At 38.2% G+C, this 27,238-nt stretch overlaps 1 protein-coding gene and 1 long non-coding RNA gene across 2 annotated transcripts in view; one reads left to right on the top strand and one right to left on the bottom strand.

Moving 5' to 3' along the window:
* The window catches only part of Tomm70 (translocase of outer mitochondrial membrane 70), a 29,939-nt gene extending 8,094 nt beyond the window's left edge, over positions 1–21,845 (bottom strand). The window contains exons 1-7 of the mRNA XM_070030379.1: positions 21,182–21,845; positions 9,575–9,748; positions 8,042–8,168; positions 6,052–6,161; positions 4,562–4,710; positions 2,749–2,956; positions 639–773 (exon numbers count right to left, since the gene is read on the bottom strand). Coding sequence (XP_069886480.1) covers positions 639–773; positions 2,749–2,956; positions 4,562–4,710; positions 6,052–6,161; positions 8,042–8,168; positions 9,575–9,748; positions 21,182–21,508 — 1,230 coding nt within the window. The 5' untranslated portion in view covers positions 21,509–21,845. The remainder of the gene's footprint in view (positions 1–638; positions 774–2,748; positions 2,957–4,561; positions 4,711–6,051; positions 6,162–8,041; positions 8,169–9,574; positions 9,749–21,181) is intronic.
* On the top strand, positions 21,845–23,205 carry LOC138832412 (uncharacterized). The gene is made up of 2 exons (XR_011373553.1): positions 21,845–22,380; positions 22,704–23,205. It is a non-coding gene; the product is annotated as an uncharacterized lncRNA (long non-coding RNA).
* Positions 23,206–27,238: the final 4,033 nt, after the last annotated feature.

Genomic DNA, 27,238 nt, shown 5'->3' with positions numbered 1-27,238 from the left:
AAAAACCTGCTTTTATAAAAGTAAACATCTATTTTTTTAATTTCACAGTAAGTTAGACATCATGTAATTGCCTTTCAAATTAATCTTAAGATACTAATAGTAAAGATGAAAATGTCAAGAAGTTGAAGAGTTGAAGATGCAATACTTAGCATCCTTCAGATAGAAACGTTAACATTTTGTTGACAGGAAATAACTTCTGCTGTTTTATTATAGAGATGGCTCACATTTTCCTTTATTTTACATTCTAAGGAGCCATTTTAAGCAAATTATAAAGTTATGTTTTCTTCACACTATGTGTCTTTTGCAGAAAAGATCTGTTTTGTTCATTTGGGGGTACTATTAGAGTTTGGGCTATTACTTCCTGTTAGTGAAAAGCTCACGACAGTCCTCCTGTTGATTCCAGCATCAACTTCCAATGCTTATAAAATGTTATTGTTTACTTGCAGAAACATATGAACGTTGAATTTTATGAATCATCAAAGCCAGGAACAAACTAATTAAACTAGCAAGTCAACGTTTTTTGTTTCTTGTTTTTCTTTTTTTGCCTTTCTCTCATAAGTAAATAGCAAAATTATGAAGACATATGTTAAAGACAAATTCTCCCAATGATCCCAAATCAAAACTTTAGGTAGATTTACCTGACCTCGGTGATGATACACATCTGCATTCTGAGGATCAATGTCAGCAGCCATATTAAAATCCTGAGTAGACAGCAAAGGCTGCTGCTGTTGCATGTACATGCTGCCTCTTTTGATGAGGGCATTTGCTCGAAGCTACAGCCAAAATGACAAAAAGCTCAGCATTACTTCTTTTCTTCCAATTGTTTGGTTTTTTTTTTGGCTGGTCTTGGGGCTTGAACTCAGAGCCTGGGCTCTGTCCCTGAGCCTCTTTGTGCTCAAGACTATCGCTCTACCACTTGAGTGAGTCACAGTGCCACTTCCAGCTTTTTTGAGTAGCTTATGGAACAGTTGCATGGAATTAGCTTTGAATCGCGAGTCTCAGATCTGTCTATTGAGTAGCTACGATTACAGGCATAAGTCATGGACGACCTCAATTTAGTTTTTTAAGATAAAATTCAGATACCATGAAGTTCACTCTTTTAAACTGGAGGTTTAGAAGTAGAGGTGTGGCTCAAGTGGTAGAATGCCAGTCTTAAGTAAAAAAACAAGCAAGGACTCAAGACCCTCACAGTACTAGCAAGCCTTATAATGGCATGTGCATACACACACAGACATGTGCATGCAAGTAAGTAAATAGGATGTGTGGGTTTATTTTAGCATATTCCCTACTAATTCCAGAACACGTTTACATATCCCCACAGAATGAATTTGTATCCTAGATATTTTATATATTATACAGCCTTTCTCCTGGCTTATTTCATTTAGTACAATGTTTTCGAGACTCATCTATGCTGTAGCATGTGTTAGTACTTCCTTATTTAAAATTAAGTAGTTGTACAAAGGAGTTGCAATTCCGTGAATCACACTATGAGTACAATGCTTATTGGACAATGTCTCCCTTCCTTTATTCTCTTCTATTTTTCCCTACACACATTAGATAGCTCATTTTTATTTTTATTTTTTTTGGTCGGCCGTGGGGCTTGAACTCTGGGCCTGGGCGCTGTCCCTCAGCTCTTCAGCTCAAGGCGAGCGCTCTACCACTTGAGCTACAGCACCACTTCCGGTTTTTCTGGTGGTTACTGGAGATAGGAGTCTCATGGTCTCTCTTGCCCGGGCTGGCTTTGAATCGCGATCCTCAGATCTCAGCCTCCTGAGTAGCTAGGATTACAGGCGTGAGCCACCAGCGCCCGGCTAGATAGCTCATTTTTAAAATCATGTACATTGAATAAAATGACTGTATTTGCTTACCCTTCCTCTCCTATTTTTGTGCCCCCCCCACTTCTTTCTTTTTTATGAAAAAGTAACATTATAGGGGTAGACATGTCACATTTTATCTACTTATCCACATCAGTTCAGGCACATTTAAGTAGCTTTTGGCTACCATGAATATCATACACAAATTTTTGAGCTGATATATACACTAGATTCTCATGGGTATATACCTATGAGTGGTAACATGTTTAGCTTTTTGAAGAACTGTCAAGATAATTTCTAAAGAGGCTTTATCATTTTTCATTCTCAATGAAATAAGAATGCTTCCATATTACAACTGATCAGTAACAACAGAATGTACTTACTACTACCCAAGTATTGTCTAATATATAAGTAGGCAGTGTTGACAAGGAACTTCAAACTTCCAGAGACTGGAAAAAAAATCATTTACTTTCCTAGCTGAATATGAGAATTAATATTTATGTTTCATATCCACTATGCCAAGTCACTCATCATTAGGTAGCTTCTATCAAAACAAAAATATCATTTTGGAAAATGGCAAAAGAAGTGTTAAACTATCAGGCAAAACATCTATGAAAAGAACCGGGCACAGGTGGCTCACACCTGTAATCCTAGCTACTCAGGAGGCTGAGATCTGAGGATAGCAGTTCAAAGTCAGCCTGGGCAGGAAAGCCCCTGAAACTCTTCAACTTACCACCAGAAAAACAGAAGTGGCGCTGTGACTCAAGTGGTAGAGAGCTCGCCTTGAGCAGAGTAACTGAGGGACAGAGCTCAGGCCCAGAGTTCAAGCCCCATGACCAACCCCGCCCCCCCTCCAAAAAAATATATATATATATGAAAGCATCATTTTCATTTAAGTTTTTTTCTATATGCACACACACATTTCAAAACATACCTTCACATTAGCTTCTTTCAAACTGATGACCTTATCTAAGTCGGGTTTGGCTGCATTGGCATTGCCAATAAGCAGGTAGAAGGTGGCTCGTAGCAACAATGCTTCTGCCATGTATTTGCCTTGAGTATCTATTTCTTTTGAGCATTCACTTATGATTTTATCATAGTTTTCTTCTTCCATGTACTGTTTGGCTTTTAAATATCCAGAACTGAAAATGAAAACACATTATTAGTACAGGACAAAGTGTTAAAATTTACCACATTTGGCACCTCTTGGGCAAGCAACTGTCAATTTTCCCCAAGTCCCAGTGTGGGACTGAACTATTGTTTCACTGTAAACAACAGACCTAGAATTAATAAGTGGACTTATCAAAAAAGCAAATTAAAAAAAAATCTCATATACCAAATAGGACTTAAAAAAAACAAAACCTTTCTTTAAAAGTTCAGTAAATTGTGAGTGGGGATGGATGGGTAAACTAGAAGAAAGTGAAAGAAAAGGTGACACTGTCTAAAAAGAAATGTATTGATTATCTGACTTACGAAATGGTAACCCCTCTGTACAACACCTTAATAATAATATTTGAAAAGAAAATTCATATGTAGTAAGTTTAATATTCTTCTAAGATCATGATTGTTACTGGAAATTCATCTTCCAAATACATATGTTCTTCAATTTATGTTTGTTACTTTAAAATGGTATGAAAGTTATATACTTTAGTAGAAACTATACTTCAGGTTGGTACTAGTGGCTCATGCCTAAAATCCTGGCTACTCAGAAGGCTAAGAAGACAATCATAGTCAGAAGGCAACCTGGGCTGACAAAACTACAACTCTTATCTCCAATTAACTATCCCCTTCTCTACCCCTCTTCCCCCAAAAAGGAGATGTGGCTCAAATGTTAGGAGCATCATCTTGAGTGGAAAAGCTAAGAATGCAAACTAAGCAGGAGTCCAAGCCCCAGCACCAAAACAAGCAAAAAAAAGAAACTATTTCAAATTTCAACCACATCACCATGTTCCTGTGGCTCATTGCCTGAAATCCTAGCTACTCAGGAGACTGAGATCTGAGGATCATGGCTCAAAGCCCACCTGGGCAGGAAAGTCCGTGAGACTCCAATAAACCACCATGAAGTGGCTTGATGACTCAAGTGGTAGAGTGCTAACCTTGAGCTGAAGAGCTAAGGGACAGTGCCCAGGCCCAGAGTTCAAGCCCCACGACCAACCAAAAAAAAAAAAAAATCAACCATATCATGGGCTGAACAACCTCTATCCTAAAGCATAATATTGCTAAGCTATAATGCTCAGTAGGTTAGATATAGCGAACATTTTTTACTTAGTAGTTTCCACTTGCAATATATTTAGCAGGATATAACTGCAATCTAAATCTAGAATAATCTAAATAAGATAATGTAAACTGAATTAAAATTTTATGTCAGTTGTTATATTTGGTATAGAGAAAACTGGCAAGTGATTTTAAAGAAAAGCTGTGCCAATCAAAATCTTTTAACTACATCTCTAGCTATAAACACAGTATCTTGTGCTTTAAGTTCAGCTTTCTACAGGATGAAGTTTAAGAAGTTGAAAGAATTGCATTTTGTTAGGCAAGCAGAAATCTTGAAGGAATTAACAGCATTCCTGTATTTGAATGTTAGTCTGTATAATAGTTTACATTAGTGCTTCTATTTAAATAGTTAACCACTTGACTCAACAGGAATCCTTCTGGGATACCACACTGCAGTCACCAAGGAAGGAACAGACACATTCCATACACAGAAAGTGGTAATTTAAAGTACACACCATGCTTGGCATACTTACTTTTCTTTTACTTCTAAAGCTTCTCCCTCCTTGTCTTTATCTTCATCAGACTTCTCTCCTTTAAGCATGGGTTGAGAAATTATATCATCCGTGAAAGAACTGAAGTAAGATTTGATAAACTGTGGGGATGGCATCAGAGGTTCACGGTTCTGAAATTTAATCATGTTTAAATTGATCAAAATAGATGTGGAAAGTGGTGTTTTACTCCACAGAATATAATTTCTTACTACATTGTAGTACAAATGCCTTATTACTTAATTTAAGATTCCTTATAGAGTCTGGGTGCTGATTCTCATGCCTGTAAATCCTAGTCTGACTCAGGAAGCTGAGATCTGAGGACCATAGGTTGAAGCCAGCCCAAGGAAAGTCCATGAGACTCTTATCTCCAATTAACCACCAGAAAAGTAAAAGTGGAGCTGTGGCTCAAAGTGAGAGCATTAGCTTTAAGCGGAAAAGCTTAGGGATAACACCCAGACACTGAGTTCAAGCCCCATTATGGACCAAAAAAAAAAAAAAAAAAGATTCCTTAAAGTCTCAATTTATGGGACTGTAAAAAGATGTTTTACCAAGTATTTTTGAGGAACATCCATCTTATGAAACATCTCATTATAGTTATATTCCTCTTAGAGCTTCATAACACATTTTAGTACATTAAAACCTTATAGTACTAAAAGCTGTTTAACTGTTAACTCCGCTAACAGATACAGGGAAAATGGGGAGGAGGAGGGAGGAAGAAGAGGAGGGAGTGAAGATTATTGATTATTAAGATCAATTTAAGAAAAAAGCAAGTCATTTGTAAAGCAAAAGGGAACCATTTAGCAATGAATCTGAGTAATGTGATAGTCTCCCTTCAATACCTAACCATATCAAGACTTTTATACTAAATGTCTTCCAATAAATTTTAATGCTGAGGAAAGGATTATGTTTTGTCTTTATACCTATCCTTTCAGCATGGAGCTTTGTTTTAGAACTACTGAATTAAACTGTCAGAAGTATCTTAAATTCTAAATTTATATAGTATTCCTTCAAAAGCTAATGATATAGAACAAGGGCTGGCATATTTTTCTAAAAAGGCCAGGTAGTAAACAGTTTTAAGCTTTGCAGATTATAAAGTACTCATTTGCTAAATAAAAAAACAACAAAACAACAACAAAAAATCACTAAACTTTGCTGCAGCTCAAATCCAGCCCCAAACAATGTGTAACTAACTATTATTTTTTCAAAAACAGTTAACAGACTAGAGTAGGCTGGATGGGCCACTGTATAGCAACTATGAATACAAATAAACTACAATATTCTCTAAGCACAGTACTTGGCATAACCTTTTTATTGAAAAGGATATGCTCTGGTGTCACAAGATTATAGGAAAAAGAAATACAATCCAGTTCTAATTCTCAGTTGTTAAATTAAGCACTCTTTTCAATTCAACTGGCCTAAGAAACTACACTTTTAATGATATATACTGTACTACACAACAAGTAATAACTTACCTTATATTTTTCTTTGGCTTTCTCTTTTCCAAGAAGTTTAAGTACTTTATCAGCTAATAGCATGCTTTGCTGATTTTGGAACCCTTCTAATATACACACAGCAGTGACATCTAGAAATGGTGAAAAAAGATTAAGTTTGAAATTATTGCAAAGATAATCAGCAACATCAAATGGCATAACTACAGAAAGCCAAACTAAATTCACAGCCTCATCAGGATGTTTCATCTTCTATAAACTGATTGTCAATACCTTTTATTTTTATATATTTTATGATATAAATCAAAGCTCAAAAACTCACTCTAATTCTCTAAGGGTTTCTCCCTGACTCATGAACGTGCTTGTACTACACAATTTCTAATGTTTTTTCACTGCTCTAACATTCCACAGATAACAAAATGAGGAATATTCTCTTTTGATTAGTAACACCCTAAGGAAATCAAAACAATATGGCTTCTCCTATCTACTTGTCTTTTTTTTCTTTTTGAGATAAGGGGGTCTTGTGATATTCCCTAGGCTGGCATTAAAATCCTGGGCTCAAGTGATTCTCTCCAGCCTCACTCTCCCAAGTAGTTCACCACTGAACTTAGCAAATGGATTAGATTTATAGGTCTCCTTGTATCCAAAGCTAACCTGCCACTGAACCTTCAAATAAATCTGCTTCAGAGTACCATTTTTGTTTGGTTATGTTACAGCACAGATATATGTTTAAATTTCAAATATCGATGAGTGGTCCTTTTATTTGAATTAGTCAAAATAATCACTGTCCTCTTTTTCGGAACTTAGTTTCTCACAATTTCATATCCTTTTTCCACTATAGAAGTCAACCTGGAATTGTATTTCTCTAAGATTTGCCTGGTAGCAAAGTCAGTGTCTCTTGTCCCATTTCTTTGATCTAGAACTCCACCTTTCTGTCAAACATTAGTCTAATAACATTAAGGATTGTTTCAGAATTTAGGATTTCCTTTTCTAAAACAACTGTTCCTTCCATCCACAACCAAATTAAGAGACATAAAATCTCAAATGTTGCTAAGATGTTCTCAAACGTAGTCATTTGATAATCCAGGGTTCTTAAAACTTAGCTTTTATCTTTGAGAAAGTGTCCCTGGGCAAAGGATGTAGCTCAGCAGAAGGTACTTAGCACTTTTGAACTCAGGTGTGATCCCCAGCAGCCAAAATCAAAGTTACTCTTTAAAATAATAATTATGGCTAAAAAAGCATATGCTAATTGCAGTTTGGGGAGCAGTCTATTCAATTTAAGGCTCAAACACTTAGAGCACCTGTTCAAAATACTGACTTACTTTACTGATCATAGAATTTGCAACTGGATATAAATTAACACTTGAAAATTTAAAAGGCAAAATCATTCATAAGTCATTTTAAAGCTACTTCATATTTTCATAAGCTATTAATTGAAGACATATAAACATTTCTGCTTGCTTAAACTTCTTTTCTAATTTCCTTCATCACAGAATTATACTAATATTTACTAAGGGCAAATTTAAATTGTGTGGTATATAAACTACAAATCTTAATTCTCATTAATTCCATAGTTGAGAATAGAAGTAGTACTTAAGTGCTACCTATTTCAACTAGAGAACAAAGTCTCAATTGGGAAAAAAAAAAAAACAATTTTCTTTGGTTCAGTTGTGGGCTTGAACTCAAGGCCTAGTGCTATCCCTGAGCCTCTTTGTGCTCATGGCTAGAGCGCTCTACCACTTGAGCTATGCTATAGTGCCACTTTTGGTTTTTGAGTAGTTAATTGGAGATAAAAAGTCTCACAGGAGTTTTCTGTCAAGGCTGGGTTTGAACCAGGATCCTCAAATCTCAGCCTCCTGAGTAGCTAGGATTACAGGCTTGAGCCACCAGCACCCGGCTCAACTTTTAAAGACAACTGATTTCTGTATTCATAAGGCAGAGTTCCATATAAATTTACCAATGACTAAAAAACCTCCAGTAATTTCCATAGGCAAACACAAAAAAAAACCCTCACCTTCTAAACATTCCTTCTTATTGTCTAGCTTCTCGTGGGCTTTTGCACGTCTAAAGAGAGCTTTCACATATTTGGGATTAAGTTCAACAGCCTTTGTACAATCCTGTGCCACCTCTTTCCATTTTTGCTGCAATTCAAAGTATTAAAAAAAAAAGTGTCACATCAAAAATAGTAGTGGTTCAACAGAAATCAGCTTTTCAACCGGCACACGGGTTCATACTATTTTCTTTATCACTCCTGCTAAAATCCAAGGAGGTACATACCTTCATATAAGGCCATACCACAACTGATAATTTCAGATTCTTTCAGCTATCCTTTCTCTCAACCAATCTGCTTTTCTTCTGGACTATTCTCACAAATATAACATCTCTTGCTCTAAATTTGAAACTCCTGTGACTCCATAAAGCTACACCTTAATTCTCAGGTGTTCTTTATTATCAGCTTTTCACAGCTCTGTACTTGATTTCTACTTACCTCACTGGCTGTTCCTCCATTTTCATGGCTGAATTCTCAGTCCCTAACTGAGCTTTATATGCTAAAATGCTCATTTCTTCTCATTACCTCTAGGTGATTACAACCTAAAATTAGATTCTCAAATTTTCTCTTCCAGTCTAGACACTCATAAATTGGAGACATTTTCTCAGTTTAACTGTCTTAGTTTAACTGTCTACCAACTGGTACTTCACATCCAACGAAACAGTAAGCTGTTGATCTTTGGCTTTCCTTCATGTCTTATCTAGGCTAATGTAATCATCCTTAGTTTTCCTTGTCTCCATTCTTGACTCTCCAATATAGTTTCAACAGAAGAGTGAGAGCAATCTTGATTATTTATTTGTCCCCTACTTAAAACTTTGTCTTGCTGTGTAGTCCTGGTTTTGAACTTGGATTCCACCCCCATGCCACAAGTGCATACAATATTAGCTCAAATCTTAATCCTTTAACCATTGCCTAAAAGGTTTTTCCTTACTTGATCCCTTGTTCACTTTCCCCAATTTCATTTTCGGAACACTTCTATTTTTTTAAGCATATAAAATTCTTCCTTACCTGAAATTACACATTTTATTTCCCCTATAATACTTTCTTTCCCATTGTCTTACACATCAAATCTACTGTACAAACATGGCTCTACAGATAGCCTTCTAAAAGAATGAAACAAATTTTATTTATGTTAATGTGAAAAGCCGTACAAAATACGGTGGCAAATGAAAATACTTTTTGGTCTTCTTCCCCGTGCATATGCAACTACTGCTGAGACAAAAAGTTCAAGAATAGCCTCAAACTGTTAAGGATAAGGTCACTAGAAAACTTCCATACAATCTGATTTTGTAAAAAGTAAAATACATGTAACTTTGGTGTATATTTGAAGGCGGCACAACTATAATTTGTTTTAAATGTTTTTTTAATTAAAGGAAATAGCAAAACTTCAATTCCAAAGCAATTTTTTTAAAGTGTTAGATTTGACTAAATTAGCTGAAACTTAATGTAAACCAATAGAAACAAAAGGAACAAAGGGAAAAAACCCAGAACACATACCAACTGTTCAAAGGCAGCAGCTCTGTTTTGATAAAATGTGGAAAGGTCGACATTCTTCTCAGTAGGGCACAAACTAATAGCCTCAGTGTAGCATTGAATAGCCTGGTCATATTTTCCTGCTTTAAAATATTTATTGCCTTTGTTCTTGGCTGCTTGGGCTCTATCAAGAGAATTCTGAAATGAGAAGAAAAAAAATTAAGATTAAAAAAATACTCAGGTCAGAGTGATTAAGGCAAGAAAAATAGGAAGATAGCTATTTACAGTGAAAGCTGCTACCTTTAAATCTCTTCTTGAAATTGATTCTTATAGTCTAAAATGGTTCAATGAAAAGGTTTATAAAATTTTAACTTAAAAATGCAGATATTTCCTAAGATGGTTGTAATACTTGAAAGTACAATTTTCCCATCATCCATTAGTGAAAAAAAGCAATTGCATCCTTTTATTTTGCAAAAACTCAGCTAGGGTATAAGCATTAGTCACTAAAACAGGAAGATATTGTGAGATCACAGCAAAAGGTAGGTAGATTTGGGGCTTACAAAATACAACTTATTAGGTAGTTATTGGCAGAAACTTATCTGGCATCTTGAGGATTTCCACACTTCATGGCAGAAAAAAGGGTTTATATGCTAAGCTATATATGGGTTGGTTATCTGTCAACCAAATTGTACCTAGCTTTCCTCAAAAAAGAAAGAAAAAGAATTACCTATCCAGTCACAGCACAACACACTTAGCACACTAACTCTTTTGTCTTTAGTGACAAAAGGATGGAGATTTATGCTAGTCTCTGGAGGTAAAATGGCAATTACTGTCAAGCTGGATCCCTATTCTGTTCTCACAAGGCATTTTGGTAATGGCTGGAAACCAACCAATCTCCCGCCAATCATTTTTGGTGGTACTAGTGATGAAACCCTAAGCTTCACTTCCACTAGGGAAGCTCTATAAAAAAGAGGCTCAACCTGAAGGCCTAGACACAATTTTACTGCCACAACAGCAGGAATGGGAGCATCAAGTAGGCAGAGGACAAGGTTTTTGTAATAAACAGGAAAGCCCACAACGAATTACCATCTCCAAAATGTCTATACCTGGGTTGAGAAACTATGGTATTAAGGAATACTCTAATATGATTTTAATTTACACCTTTCTTACTAGTTATATGTTTGAAATATTTTATTATTGGCCTTTTGACTTTCTTGTTCTAAAAACATTTATTCACATATTTTGCGTTTTTTCTATTAGGCTGTTTGCCACTGGTACCAAATATATATTTTGGTTTTTTTATTCATTACAATTGTTACTCTAAATTCATCATTTACCCATCAACAGACCTCTGCCCAGTGTCTGCTTTCTGAAAATCCAACATGCAAATATTTGAGAAGTATTACCACTATGCCTCATTTATGTTGATCTTGAAAGGATTGTTCTGAAGGGTTCCTTGCTTTGACCAGGGGGCTTGGCCCTTGTTAATGATATTTTAGTTACATCCTTTTCCTGAGCATTTTAATTAAGGCATCCTGTGAGAAGCTCTTCACTTTTATGCATCCTGTTAACTTCTTACAGCCATCCTGGTGCCTCCTGATCTGTGGAGGGAGTTCTCTGTCCAGTGCTGAGCAGCCTAGGTGGCAAGAGGTCATTCATTGAATTGCTGCATATGCCTAGCTCAAGATGAGCTGGGAACTCGGCTTCAGAGAAACATAGATGTCACAGCCTTAGGAAAGCTTTGCATAGAGAATACTGATTCTCTTTTGATTCTCCCTAAATGGCTTGATTCACCTGCCTCTGAGTAGCCTCTAAGTATACTCCTACATGGAAGGTTGAGGAGTATCTTCCTTAGATGGAAAAGTTCTGCTGGTACCTAAGCTTGTACCTGGAGTATGTCCATATAAGGTCGGGTTTTGTTGGGTTTGAGTACCCCTCCAACCCAAGTATGTAGTTTTGTTTTGTTTTTAAATTTTTTATTATGAAAATACTGTTCATGAGTTACAATTACATGGGCAAGATAATGAGTACATTTCTTATCAAGTATTGTTGCTTCCTCCTTTGTTTCCCCTTCCTATCCCTTCACATATCCCATCCCCCTTATCTCCCCCCCCCAAAGTTGTAAAGTTCCTTTTTCTACATAACAACTTATACATTTCATTGTTGCAATGGGTCCACCTGTATCCCTATTTAAACGATTTGCTTTTTCCCTTCCCCTCCACAATTTATACCAACATCAAATACAGTGAAAGCAGGGGTTATATCGTGGGGGAGGGACATACAAAGAAACAAAGAAATCATCTTATAAATATGTTAGAAACAATCGCACGAAAGTAAAAAACATTTGAATACTTATCTTGCGGTTCATTTCACCTAACATCAACATATCTGACCTTTTCTGCCAAGCATGTAGTTTTTAAAAGCTTTATGAAAACTCTGTTCTGGGCTGCTGGTCTTGACATCACCAAGTCTTTGGTCTTTGAGTCCACCACAAAGACCTTTTTTTCTCCCTTGTTCTAAATATCTTCCAAAGTTCATCAAATATATGTATGTTATGACGTATTTTAAAGGTAGAAAACTCTCTTAGTCAAGCTTTCTAATAAAGACTCCCCATTTGATCTCTCCAGATGTGTCTTCTCTGTATCTCCCAGCTGAATTTACCTTACAACAGGTAAATGTGCCAATAATCACTAAACATGTCAGTAACAATGTGAAATAATTAGATGTTTATATTAAGAGACCAACTAACTAAATGTTGCCTAAACAGATAACCTAAAGCAAAATAATCCTGACAAAAAAAATTAAAAAGAACTGGGCTGGGATGTAGCTCAGTGGCAAAGCACTTGCCTATCAAGTGCAACGTCCTAAAAGAAAAGACAAAAAAAAATACAGTTAAGAAAAAAAAAAAAAAAACACGCTTACTTTGGGCTGGGAAGGTGGCTCAGTGGTAGAGCTCTTGCCTTGCATGCATGAGGCCCTGGGTTCCATTCCTCAGCACCACATAAGCGAAAAGGAAAAAAAAAGCCGGAAGTGGCGCTGTGGCTCAAGTGGTAGAGAGTTAGCCTTGAGCTGAAGAGCTGAGGGACAGCCCCCAGGCCCAGAGTTCAGGCCCCATGACCGGACCCCAAAAAATTAAAAAGATGTAGAAGTTGTAGAAAGCAATTATTAGAAAAAGAAGAAAGCATCTTATACCTATCTTATACCTATTAAAAGCATCAGACAGAACACAGGACAGTTTTTGTTGCTAAAAGGTAACAATCTGCTAAAAGGACACAATAATCATGAATCTGTATGTATCAAATAAGACTTTATAATAAATTTAAATAACTTACTATTAAGCAAACATGCAAGATAAACATTATTTTAAGCCAGGTGCCTGTAATCCTAACTTTTCAGGAGCTTGAGGTCTGAGGATGAAGGTTCAAAGAGTCTGTGAGCCTCTCATCTCTAATCAACCAGAGAAAGTAGGAAGTGGAGCTGTGGCTCAAGAGGCAGAGCCTCAGCCTTGAGGGAAAGAGCCAAGTGAGAGTGTGAGACTCTGAGGTCAAGCCCCAGTACCAACCACACACAAAACAAACAAGCTATCATTAAAAATAATAATAATAAAACAGCATTTAATTTTATCTCAGAAGTCCTTCTGTACTGTTTTCAAAGTCTACTTTTTATACTTTCATTAAAAACTTTTAGGATTAAAGGCAAAAGTTGACAAAACCAAAGACAATTTTGAAATTACATTTTTACAAATGGAACTGAAGACACAGAGATTTAAAACAACAGCATTGTAAAAAGCTACAATTTTTTTCTTCCATTCCTCTTGCCCATCCAAAAGCTACTAGACAGGAGTAAAACGGAACATAGTGCCATTTACATGAATGGAAACAAGTTGATTCGGTAAGATTCTATTTTATACTAAAATTCTCTGAAAATAGGAATTTCTCATATTACTTCCAACCAACAAAGTTTGATTTCATTTTACACCTCTGTCCTCTTATACGGAACTTTGGTGAGCCCAAAGAACACCAATCTTACCATGTACATAGGTTATAACTGTTGATCCCCGCTACTTGGGAGACTAAGTGAGGACCACTGGAGACTAGGATTTTGAGGCTAGCCTAGGTAGCATAACAAGACCTCTTCTCTTTCGTGTGTGTGGGATCTGGGAGTGGGGGACATAGCTTGAACTCAGCGCCTGGGTACTGTCAAGGCTAGAGTTCTACTTCTGAAAAAAAAATTTTTTTTAGCTTACTGGAGATAAGAGTCTGTGGGACTTTCCTTCCCTTGCTGACTTCAAACCACAATCCTCAATTCTCAGCCTCCTGAGCAGCTAGGATTACAGGCATGCAACACCTGTGCCTGGCAAGGTATCTTTTCTTAATATTAAAACAACAATAATACTAAAAGCCTGGTTCTATGCCTTCAATTTCAAAGGCATATATTTATAAGCTGTTTACACTGCTAAGAATATAAAGAAAGATGTTCCTTTCTGCCTAATATGTCACATTATTTAAAATAATCTACTAGAAAATTAAACCTTCTCCACCCAAGATTTGTATAGGCTTCATCTCCATGTGACTGCTGAATAAATTCAACCAGTATCTGGATCAAAATCTTACAGGGAGCCTGGAAATAAATATCAAAGATTCTTTTGAGTACCATTCCAGAGATGCAGCATTTCATATATAAACCACTGAGAACATCATGTAGGTTGAGGAATTTGCTGAAGGTAAGACTCAATCTCCAGCAGTTTGATTCCATATTGACTAAACTACAAATAGTGATACAGCTGACCATGTTTAATGAAAAACAGGAATCTTTTATCATCAGAACAATGCTCACACTCATATTCTAGGACTGAAACAAAAGAGACTCAGATATCATCTTGCTAACTAGTGACTCCAGGGCAAAAACAGAATTGTCAGTTCTAAGATGGAAGGTTGTTCTAGTCTGTATTAAATGCGTACAGACATTTTGGGGGGAGACGGGTCATTATTCCATAAGCAATATAGCAACTGACATTGTATTTACATTGTATTTAGATGTTAGTAGTAACATACAGATGACTAAGTATCACTGCATTGAGGATCCTGGAACCAATCCCATGTGCACATGAAGGCATGATTATACAACAACTGAGTTTCTTTATCTTGAAGCATACTAGGGAGGCAGAATAGAAAACAAACTGGCAAGCTCTCCAACACGCTGCAATCCACATTTTAAAAAATGTATTGGGTGATTGGTAAACATTATTGCTCCAAGAAGTTAACAACCACATATACATAAAAACCCAAACTATCTGATTAAAGGTGATTAAAGACAACTAACCCAAGTAATACAATGGAAAATATTAAATGTCTTTTTTTCTCTTCAACACACAGGTATCTTGACACTTGTCAAACTAGGCAAAATCTACTCTCTAGCTCTTGAAGAGGCCAATCTTGAAGAGGCAAACCTACCAGTAACCTTTTGAAAAGAGAGCTCTAGGAATAAGGTAAATCAAGATATTTAGTGGAATAAAAGGAAGGAAACAAACTGTAAGCTGCCAGTAATGTAGCTGAGGATAGTCTTTGAAACAGTAATGACTAAACAGGAGGGCTACTCATGACTAAACAGGAGGGCTGGGCATGAAACTCAGTGATAGAGCTCTTTGCTTATTAGCAAGACTCCCCAGACCTTTAGGAAAAGAAAATAATCAAAAAGGAAACTTTATTTCCTCCAGTTGTTACTTCAGGAGGAAAAACAACCTCAAGAGGATTAGCACACACAGGAAACTTCAGAATATCAGAAAAGGATTTGCTCTAAAACAAGTCCCTTGATATAACTATCTGACTGCTATAGAAAGCTTTTAAAGTGAATACATTTAGCAATAAGGAACTACTGTAAAAGTTTAACAAATGTTTATATATTATGATGACACATACAGTCACCACAAAAGAAAATGTACTAGAATTAGATCCATTAATTCATAGAGGAGAAAACAAAATGGGTATTGTCACCACAAGGTTACATTTATATCTAGTTAAATATATATGATTCAATTTGCTAGTGTTGGTCTTAATAATGATAAATGATAAGAATGAAAACAATGAATCAAAGCTAAAATAAAGTCCTTTCTCAAATCACAAAAATTTGAAATCTATAATCATCTCCACCTATTAAGTTATAATATGCAACTGTTTATCTGAGATGACAATATTTATTAGAGTGCTTCTGCAAGACTGGGTTTATAGGCCATACACAATCAAGAGCATTATAAAAATATTAAATAAAGTCTGAGATAACACTTTAGTGTGAACCGGTAGAATAAAAATCAAAAGCTGAAAATCTGAAAAAACATGTAACATGAGAAACTGATATGCATAACACATGCTGCTCAACATGCACTGCAACTAGGTCCTGATAAACCCCTTGTAAATAAAAAATATTATAAGTCAAAAATGCATTTAATGAACCTAAAGTTTTGTATATTAAGGTTGAGCAACACAGTACAATATAAAGTAGTGGTTGTTTACCTTCATGATCCTGTGCCTAAGAGGTGTGACTTACTGACACTGCCCAGCTTTCCAAGAGAGCATCTCCAGCCTAAAAAAATATCAAAATTCAAAGCACCATATCTACAAAATGCTGCTTTCATACCACCACAAACATGACAAATAACCATCCTAATTAGGGATCTTCCGCACACCCTACCCTCAAGAAACTTACAGATATCAAATCTTCAACTAGTCAGAAAATAAAGCTTCATTTAATTCATTCTGTTATGACACTATGCAAGTTTGAGAATACAATAGAAAACAAGAGGAGCCAGCTGAGTCTTCATAGATTTAGGAATTAGTAAAGGCAAAAATAAGCAATTCTAGTATCATGTGATAAGTGCTGAAACAGAAAGGAAAGAAAATCTGAGTTGTTATGGAATCACTTGGTGATCTGCTTAGGCATAGATGGGACAAAATGACCCCTAGGGAGGATTTAAATTAGTGTGAGTGTGTCTGGTCCTCACAGACCCCCCCCCCCTCAGATCTCCACCTACCATACCAAAATCTGTGTATGTTCATGTCCTTATAAGACACAGCATTTACATATCATCCAGGAAAATCCTTTTGCATACTTTTTTTTTTGCTCTTTCTACAGTGCAAGACACTGGGTCATTAGATGAAGCACATTAATTAACAAAGGGTATTTTTAGATAAAGAAGACAGGGAGGAAGTGTTAAATACTTAAGACCCAAAGAACATCCCTTTTAGTTAGGCTTCCTCAGAGGTTTAAGTTAGAGATTAGAAATTATAGAAAAGCTGTGCTACTGGAGGATGGTGTGTGGAATATAAAAGAACGCTTACCACTAAACCAAGGAAGTTACTCAAAAGGAAAAAGCAGAGTAGGCCAGTGGAATGGGGCAAAGAATCAATCAGTGACGGGGTTTCAGGATATTAAAAGCAAATAGTGAAAAATAATAACATTAGGAGGATAAATGTGAAATATTGCCAAATACCTAAAGGTATTTACATTGAAGGCTCAGCATTGGTGACTAGGACAAACATAAATAATTAGAAACAATTTTATTTCAATGATTTATTTCAGTATAATGCATTATAATATAGCAAGTCTCTCAGTTCTTGATCCCTTTAAGTATGGCTTACCCTGTCTATTCCAGAGACCTGGCTTAAAACAGCCATTCCTAAGGGGGAATTCAAGTTTTTCCATTATAGTTGATGTTTTGTAGTTATAGAAACAATACTGGATCCACATCTTCTTAAACCATTAACAGGGTAGCTGAGCTCAAGGTTGCCACTCACCAACTGTTAACCTGACTTATAATTGTTCTGTTTTGTTAGTTTGGGCACTACTTGGCTTAAGACCCTATAACTGTGGCTGAGGTGACATTTTCAGGTCTTCCATTGCCTCTCTTTCACTGTGCCAAGCTTGATACAGAATCCAACATCCTGAGCTACTTTTGTGATTGTATGTGCCATGAAGGATCTACTTTATCCATTATATTCATGCTCTTTATAGAACAAGGTACTTTGGAAATGAAGTCTTTTTAGTTGTTTGTTTTCAATGCATAAAAATGGATTTGTGGACTGGGATGTAGCTTTATGGCGGATTGCTTGTCTAGCATGCATGAAGCCTTCCTTGGGTTCAATTCCTCAGTACCACATAAACAGAAAAAGCTGGAAGTGGCTCTGTAGCTCATGTGGTACAGTGATAGCCTTGAACAAAAGCAGCTCAGAAACATCACCTAGGACCTGAGTTTAAGCTCCAGGACTGGCAAAAAATAAAATAAAATAAAATGGATTTTGTGTTCTTTTTCTGTTAAGTTCGAAGTGCACAATCATAAAGTAAAAAGGAAAACTCTGTACTTTAAGATGTTACCCTGATGTACAGAATCTCCTTGTAAAGTATAAAATTGCATTGTATGTTTATATTAAAATACAAACCTTTTATGTGGAATACTACGGATGTACATTAAAATAACTATCGCAATGCTTTTTAAAAAAGTGAATTTAAAAATCATAAGATGTTAGAAAAAGATAAATATCTAAGACATTTCTGAAGCTAGAATAGTATTTTTGGTAGTCCCTGAAGATAAATTTAGATTGAGCAATGTTAGGGACAAGATCACTTTCAAAGAACCCTTTTTCAGTTTTGAAAAATTGTAATTCCAGCTTTTAAAAAATTTACTGAAGCAGGGCTGGGAAGGTGGCTCAGTGGTAGAGCGCTTGCCTTGCATGCATGAGGCCCTGGGTTCGATTCCTCAGCACCACATAAGCAAAAAGAAAAAAGCCGGAAGTGGTGCTGTTGCTCAAGTGGTAGAGTGCTAGCCTTGAGCTGAAGAGCTGAGGGACAGCGCCCAGGCCCAGAGTTCAGGCCCCATGACCGGACCCAAAAAAAAAAAAAAAAAAAATTTACTGAAGCAAAACAGCATGTCATGGTAAAATCTGGTTGCTTAAAGTGGATATAATTTAATAGTCTCAGAGACTATCAATTGTGATTGGATACTTCTCTGTAACTCCTTGAAATGTTCATTAATTAAAACAAGTATGAATAGCTTTTGCATCTGCTTTACAAGTTTTTATTACAAATAAAGACAACTAGATAAGATCTACATTACACAAGAAAATTTCAAATCCAAGAGACAAAAGCCAGTAATCTCATTAGTTGACTTTACATAAGTCAACCTACAAAAACAAAGCCAAATACAGGATTTTCCACTCTACTGCTAATATGAAACCTAGACAAATGGACAAATTTTATTGTCCATTCATTCCTTTAAAAGTTTCACCTATTATTTGCTCAAGTAGAGAAGTCAGAAAAATTTTCAGTTTTCTTTTTTTTTTTTAAATGAGTTGAATGAAGCAAATGTTTACCTATTTACAAAACACAGTGGGGCTGCCAATTTATAGGCTATGAAAAGTAGAGTAATGCATGCAACCAAAGATAACACATTAATTATAAATTGGTTATATTTAGGCAGTCTAAAAATATTTGTAAGATTACTTAAAAGACAAAAAATAATCTAAATATTTATTAATCACCAAAAACTAAAATATGCATTTCCATCAAAAAAATGACACATTCTTTTTTTTTTGGGGGGGGGCCTGGTCGTGGGGCCTGAACTCTGGGCCTGGGCACTGTCCCTCAGCTCTTCTACCACTTGAGCCACAGCACCACTTCGGCTTTTTGCTTATGTGGTGCTGAGGAATGGAACCCAGGGCCTCAGGCATGCAAGGTAAGCGTTCTACCACTGAGCCACCTTCCCAGCCCCATAATGACACATTCTTATTACTACTTTACTAAAACAGAAATTCAAAGTAAGATTTTAGGTAGAAGACCACAAAAATTTTACAAGCTGAACAATGGCATATGCAAGGATGTCTGTTTTGTCTGGAGTCAAAACTAGTAAGTAATTTTTAAAGCATTTCAATTATACAAAAAAATTCCATTTTAAAGTCTATTTTTGAGCACATTTAGGTAATTAAAAATATTCTTTATAAAATTACAAAGCTACAAACCACTTATATAAAATTTAAAACTGAAAACTGGAAAGCTGAAAAGGGAACTTAAAATTTAAATTCTGAAAGGAATTTGATAAATTCCTGGAAGGAGGTGCCATGGTTGAAACTGTAAGAAAATGACAGTTTCATGTACAGCAACTGTATTTTTAGTTATTATTACAGAACTGAGAACTTTTTATGTACTTTTCATTCATTTACTAGACTTTGGGTAATTTCATGCATATGAAAATGACATTCTCACAATCATCTGTTCTTAGTTGTGGAGGCAATGTAACAAGAAATCTTATATTCTAATCATTTTTTCCTACAGTAATGACATTGTAACAGGTAGATAAAATGACTCTCCCAATAACAGTGATGGAGAGCCCAGTTTAAAGTGTACCCTCCTTTTCCTCCTGCCACTCCATGGTTTCTTCCAGAGTGTAATTTATCTTCTTTATTAAAAAGATTAGAAATAGGCCATGTTTATGTCTCCCATAAGAGCGATCTTACATATATATATATATGGCTCTCTTAGTGGCTAGCTAATGCTTCACATCGTATAGGCACTAACCTACAGTATTCCCACTATAAAATACTATAGTGTTGTACTGTAACCATTCCTACATCCAAATTTTCTTTAATGCTAGACTGACTACATGGCAAAAACATGTCTGCAACCTGAGCAGAATGAAAATAACATGTATGAGGGTATTTGAGCTTGTATATGTACAAAACCGATTTACATATGCACCTAACTTGGAAATATTTACCCTTGAATTTCTCTGAACCCTGCTTTTCTCCGGTACAACGACTGTACAAATCCAGAACGCATTCAAACAAAAACATCCACGTCAACCAATCCCAATATTGTTAGGCAGCCAGGCTAATTCTGCACACAGCTGTCAGATACCAAAAGGGTACTTAATAGTTTAACAAAATCAGAGAGCGCAGTTCACCAGAGCTTCCAACGCTTAACCTATATCAGAGAACCTATTATGATTTCAGCCTTAACAGTCTAAGAATTTACTCTCATAGATTACAAAGAAATGCAACCAGTATTATTTTTAATTTTAGAAAAAACAAAAATAAAAAACAAAGCCAGCTCTCTTTTTTTTCCCTCGCCTTTTTTTCGTGGTAGCTCTCCTCCTTTCCCCATGTAAATACACAACAACAAAACAGCTTTTAAAAAGGCGGGATTTCGACATTAAAAACTTCTTTTCGAATAAAATCTAGGCCTCGGTCAAACTCAGAAGCCATCCATTTTTCCAACGTACCAATTGTTACGGACTGCATTTTAATGAATCACTCCATCTGTAAACACAGACACTACACCCGTAAATGTGCTCTACACCTACGACTGTCAAATAAGTGCTGTGTCACTAAGAAGAAGAAGAAAAAAAAGCCAAATAAAGGTATTACGGAAATCCCAAGGAAACGGTTAAAGAAGGCGGCTCCTGGGCTCCCTCGAGCTACTGTAATTCGGGTCCTTCCAAAGGTACCAGCCGTGAAGTCTCGGGAACCCCGGGGCCGCTTCTCGGCAGTTTCCGAATGACGGGAGGCCCCCCGCCTCGCGGGCCCCAGCGGTTGGGAAGAGCCGAGGCTCGGGTCCCCCCTCCGGCCCGGCGGGTATCCATCTCACCAGTTCCAGGTGGGCTCCCGAAGCTTCCGGAAGTCCGCTCCCCAGGGCTGGGCTGGCCCGGCCCTCCGGGGTCTTCCGCTCGTTGTTGCGCTTCAGGCCGCTGGCGTCGCCCCGGCCCCCGGCCTCCCGGCGTTTCCGCTGTCGGCTCCACAGGTACATGGCACCGGCGCCCAGCAACAGGGGCGCCCCGACCGCCAGTGCCACCTGCCATCGAGGGAGGCCGCCCGGGCTGGGGCCCGAGGCCCCGCCGCCACCGCCTACTCCACTCCCGGGGCCCGGCGCAGCCACGGCGACCACTGCCGCCTCCACGGGCTTAGAGGAGGCCATGACGACTGTCCCCTGCCACCGCCTCCCAGCCCGTCGCGGACGCCACAGTCACCCGGCAGCGTACGAAGGCACAGTGGACGGAGACAGGGAAGGCGATGGAGGAGCGAGCACGCCAGACACTAGGAGCGGACTAGAGAAAAGGGCCAGAGGTCACCGGAAGCCCGGGGCATGCTGGGATAAACCCAGCCGTCAGTCCCCACCCCTCCCCACCGCGCAGCGAGAATCACTTCCGGGGGAAGGGGAAAATGCCTCGGGGCGGGCCTTCTAGGCAGCGTTTTCTCTTTCCTTTCGCTTCGCCTTTGGATGAGACAGCTACCAGGAAGGTCGTTTCCACTTTTAGAATGGGGGGTGGGAAACAGATGGCCTCTCGTGATGGGGAAGAGGGCGCCTGGCACAGCGGGTTTGGATATTTGAGGCAGTGAACTTGGAGAGCGTGTGTGGGAGAGGGCGGGGTTGTGTGGATGGGAGTGGCAGAAGAACCATGAAGGTAATTGGCTGGTGAGAATGGTGGGCGGGTCCTAGGCTTAGCGACCCAGGTGATTGGTGGGTTTTGCCGTTTCCGCCACGTTGACGCCCGATCTTGGGCGGCGGTTAGCTTGGTTTGCTTTCGCGCGTGGGGGAAAGTAACGGGTGGGCAGCAGTTTAAAGACGTGAGGGGGAAAGCGCAGGAGATACCCCATTACATCGCCCAGCTTGGCTAGCTTTAGCCAGTTTGTAATGTGGACGGATTTCAGCTTGTGGAGGGGCCGTAGGCAGAGGGCGAAGACACGCGAAAGGGGAAACGTAGCTTGGCTCCTGTGGAGGTGGCGCCGATGGGGCCCCTGAGGTTCTCTGACCTATCCTGGTTACCCACCGATGACGTCTGTGGCGAGGTGGGCCGCGTGGGTAGATGTGCGAACACCGGGGTTCCCATCTGCCTCCAGCCTGCCTTGGTGAATTGGTGTCTTGGAGCTGACCCTCCCTCCCCCCCCCCCCCTCGCTCCCTGGGTTACAGGTGTCTGCTGCAGCCCTCTGGTCCTCCAGCTCCCTTGCTTGTTGTGGGGTAGCGTGCTCAAACTTTCCTCCCTCATCAAAAAAAAAAAGAAATTCCAATGCATAGCTTTTGTATTTTTAGAGACACTTTTCAGTACCTTCTTCCCCCACCCCCACCCCCTCTGCACTAGATCTCTTAAAATATGAAAATCATTCTTGCCAGGTTTTTGGAATTTGAAGTGTTGTCAAAGAAGAAAAAACAAGGATGACTGCAGAGCGAGAATCCCCAACTATAGCTCCTCATTTCAGCTCTACTGGTTTGCAGACACTTGCATTAAAGCGTTTGGAATACGGCAAGTTGTTCAACCTGACAGACCTGAAGATGGAAATGAGATAATTTATTAAGGGTCACCAGAATGGACTGATTAAAATAGAATGGCTTAATTTGAAAGAGCTTTGGGCTCATTGCTTTTCTCTTGGCTTTCTGAGGTTTCCTGCTAAGTTACTTTAGGCAATAGTATTCTTTAGCAACAAACTAAAGAAAATAATAGCAGTAGGATTGAGTTTATCAAACAGATTGTTACAGGATCTGTGTTTCCTGGTCCTAGAACCCCTTCACATACTTGTGTCCTTATAAGATTTAGGATTTTTCTTTTCTGAAATTACAATTTTTCTGTGATATTAAAATATGTGGAACTAAAGATATTTTAAAGAGTTTTTAACAAGTTGCTTATTTATTGCAATAGGCAATAGGCTATTGTGGTTTTAATCTAAAAGTTAGAAAAGTCTCCCACCAGAGCCTGTGCTCAGTTACACTGTCCCCATCTCCAAAAAGCAATTAATTTAGTTTATTGAAACATTTTATATTAACTAATATTTATCTAAATGGTTTGATTTTGAACATCTCAATTTAATTCCCTAGTGTATTCATCTCTTTTCTCCATTTTATAGTTGATAGTAGTGAAATAAGGATACTTAATCTAAGTAATGCCATTTTGGCATCTTGATAGAAGTTAATAGAAAATGGGACTTTCTGAGAACTCTAGAGTGATAGAGGACATTCTTTGAATTGAAAATATAATTATTGGGCTCCAGGAAGCACATGCTTCCCCTAGATAATTGGGGTTCTGATTGCCCCATTTTTGTTCCCCTGGATAGCCAGCTCTGCCTATGTGTGACTCTTGTATTTGGAATAAGTTATCCTCATTTAGCTTGCTTTGTGTTTTTTGTTTGTTTTTGTCAGTCCTGGGGCTTGAACTCAGGTCCTGGACACGGTTCCTGAGCTGCTTTTGCTCAAGGCTAGTGCTCTACCACTTGAGCCATAGTGCCACTTGAGGTTTTTTCTGTTTATGTGGTACTGAGGAATTGAATCCAGGGCTTCATGCATGCTAGGCAAGAACTCTACCACTAAGCCACATTCCCACCCCCTTGCTTTGTTTTATGTAACACTTTTGTTAGTATCCTTATCCAGTTTGCCCTATGTATAACACTTGTTAAGGCTTGGTTCTGCCTCAACATGAGGTTTTTGTCTTTAAAAGCTATGTGCTAGCTAGCTCTGTTCTGGGCTGAAGGTCTTTGAGAGAGGAGTCTTCCTGCAGCCGTGGGCTTTCTAATATAGACTCACAATTCAACCTCTCAAAATGTGGCTTCTCTATATTTTGCTGATTGAGTTACAAAGTATAGCACTGAATTAAAGAGTATCACTTAATGACTTTGACTTAAAGACCTTAGCAATCCCAATGCATCCTTTTCCAAACTGTGAAATGGTGAGACACACAACTACAGGTTAAAGTAAAGATTTTTTGAGATAGTATTTACATTTTTCTGTGTGCCAGTCCTGGGGCTTGAACTTAAGACCAGGCTGCTGTCCCTTAACTTTTTTGATAAAGGCACATTATCACTGTGCTTCCCTTTTGGGTGATTAATTGGAGTTAAGATTTTCCTAGATTTTCCTTCACAGTTTGGCTTGAAACTATGATTGATTCTCAGAACTCAGCCTCCTGAGTAGCTAGGATTTCAGGCATGAGCCCACAGTGCCTGGCTTAAAAATCTTTTTGATGGTTGTTACAACTATCAAATATATCAACTATTGAATATATGAACCATCAAACATTATAGTAGTTCTCTTTTACTAAATATTTAAATGTTTCTAAAAGACATTTTGCATATATGAATATTGATGGATTAATGGAATTCAAAAGAAGCAGCTCTTGTCAACTCTTCTGGTTTATGTCCTATGAGACACTTGAATGAGGTAAAAAGTGCAACTTGGGTTCGCCTTCTATAAGCGCATTATAATAAAATACGAGAGAAGAGATGTGAACTAAAGGAGAAATTGTTAAGCAAAAGCTTGTAAAGTCTGGTACTGGTGGCTCACACCTGTAATCCTAGCTGTTCAGGAGTCTGAGATCTGAGGATCATGGTTTAGTGCTACTCTGGGCAGGAAAGTCTGTGAAACTCTTTATCTCCAATTAAGTTAGAAATGTAGATATAGCTCAAGTGGTAGATTGTCAGCCTTGAGCAGAAAAAGTTAAAAAAAAAGGCAATGCCCAGGCCTATGTGTGTACCAGTTCAAGCTCCAGTATTGGCATATGCATGTGTGTGTGTGTACACACACACACACAAATTAACATTACCAATGATACATACTTGGAGAATTGGAAATTTTATAGCCTATTGATATTGAGAAAAATGTGGAAAAGATTTGACCTAAACAGAACACAAAGACTGGAAACATAACCACAAAGACTGGTCATATGCTATATAGTGCCAACAATGTTTCTTTTAATCCTATGTGTCCAAGCAAAGTGTAGTATATTTTGTATTTTTACATTGGGACTGAATGAGGATCATCTGATCTCAGCCTTCTGAGTATCTCAGCTTACATGCTGGAGTCACTGAGCCTGTGGATTATATACTGTAGTTTTGTTGTACAGTGAGAAAACAGAGAAGCCACATTTTGAGAGGTCTAATTGCGAACCTTTATTGGAGAACCAGTGGTCTGCAGATGGACTTTTTTGTCACAAGGATCTGCAACCCAGAAAATACACTTAACACTGTTAGAAAACTGAGCAGTGAGAGCTGGAGAGGAAAGAAAGAGCAATGCCAACAACCCAGATCAACTCCAATGGGGAGCTGAAGTGATACGCCATGTTGACCAGAGGAGAAGCAGGAGACAAACATAGTGTAATGGCACTTGAGCTGGTCTGGACCTAAATAGGGTCAGGTCAAAGGGCAGGGTCACAGGGAGCTTGAGAGTTCATGACCCAAGACTGGCAGATCCAGTAAATAACCACCCTTGTCTCTAGGAATTCAGGCATGCTCATCATCTGGGAGATGGGTCTTCCCTGCCTCCATCATCAAGACAGATGGCCCCCACCAGATTCAACTCCTTATCATCCACCATGTGGCCAAAATGCGGACCAGATCCAACATCCCTACTTCAGTTTGATTGTGTTGCCCAAAGCTCATGTATTACAGACTTGATAAATGGATGTGATTTAAAGCTTGGGGCCTTTGGGAAGTAATTAGAGTCAGATGAGGTCCTGAGGCTGAGCTCCCCAAATGGGATCAGTGATTTTATAAGAAGAGATATTTTCCACTCTTATGTGATATCCTCTGCCATATTATGATACAGCAAGAAGACCTTAACTAGATGCCCACATCTTATAATAAACTTCCCAGCTTCTAGAACTGTAAGAAAAAGTTCCTTTCTAAATTACTGAGTCTGTAATATTTTTTTTTTCTGATACTGGGGTTTGAACTCATGGCCTTATGCTTGCTCAGCTTGGTTGCTTGACTGGTGCTCTCCTACTTAACCATGTCTCCAGCCTTTTTGCCAATTAGTTTGGATCTAGAGTCTTAGACTTTTCCGGCTGGTATTGAATCTCAAGATTCTGGGTCATAACCTCCTGTGTAGTTAGGATTAGGCATTAGCCACTGGCATCTAGCTTGTAACATACTTTCAGTGCAGCAAAACATAGAGTATAATACCAGGCATCTAATTCTATCACAACCAACCTGAGAGCTGCTAGTTCTAGACCCTAACCTGCTATAGTCCCTGTTTCCACTTCTACCACTGTTGCTGCTTCCAGTGGGATGTGATTGGCTTGTACTTTGTATCTATCCTATGTGGAAATGTTGTAAGGTAACTCCATCTGCAAGTTAACAGAAGCCACATTTAAGAAGTCGAATTGAGAGTCTTTATTGGATTCCTATTTCAAAGACCTGTAGCCCAGTACAGAACTTAAAGCTTTTAAAGAAAAAAAACACATGTTTGGGTGTGGCACCCAGCCCAACAAAAATGTTATACATGAAACAAAGCAAGCTAGATGAGGACACTTATTCCTAATAAGCAAAACCAACTGTCTAGGGGAACAATCGGGTCATCAGGACTCAGTTATCTACGGGAAGCATGACTTTCCTGGAACTTAACAACTAACAACACATCTGTAGTCCAAAGAATGTCTTCTAACACCTGTAGAGTTGTCCAAAAGTCTTCATCTTCTATGAAGATGCCAAGATGGTGTTACTTAGATCCAGTATCCTTATTTCAGAAACTCCCTTTTCTTCTCACTCTGTCTGTTGTTTTCTAATCTTGATGATTTCTGCCTTATTCAACTTCCGCCAAAGCATTAGCCAAGTAAGTGGTACTGCTTTGCATGTCAGGAGGTATGCTGAGTCATGATTCAATCAGGAACTGCTCTTTTCACTATCAAAAGAAGTCTCTATAGTTTTCTTCAGGGAATAGTCTATAGT

Source organism: Dipodomys merriami, unplaced genomic scaffold (genome assembly GCF_024711535.1).
Source record: "Dipodomys merriami isolate MVZ:Mamm:240054 unplaced genomic scaffold, mDipMer1.0.p SCAF_2, whole genome shotgun sequence".
Lineage (NCBI taxonomy): Eukaryota > Metazoa > Chordata > Mammalia > Rodentia > Heteromyidae > Dipodomys > Dipodomys merriami.
Note: the sequence above shows the minus strand (reverse complement) of the source record. Positions and strands in the feature narration are given on the sequence as shown.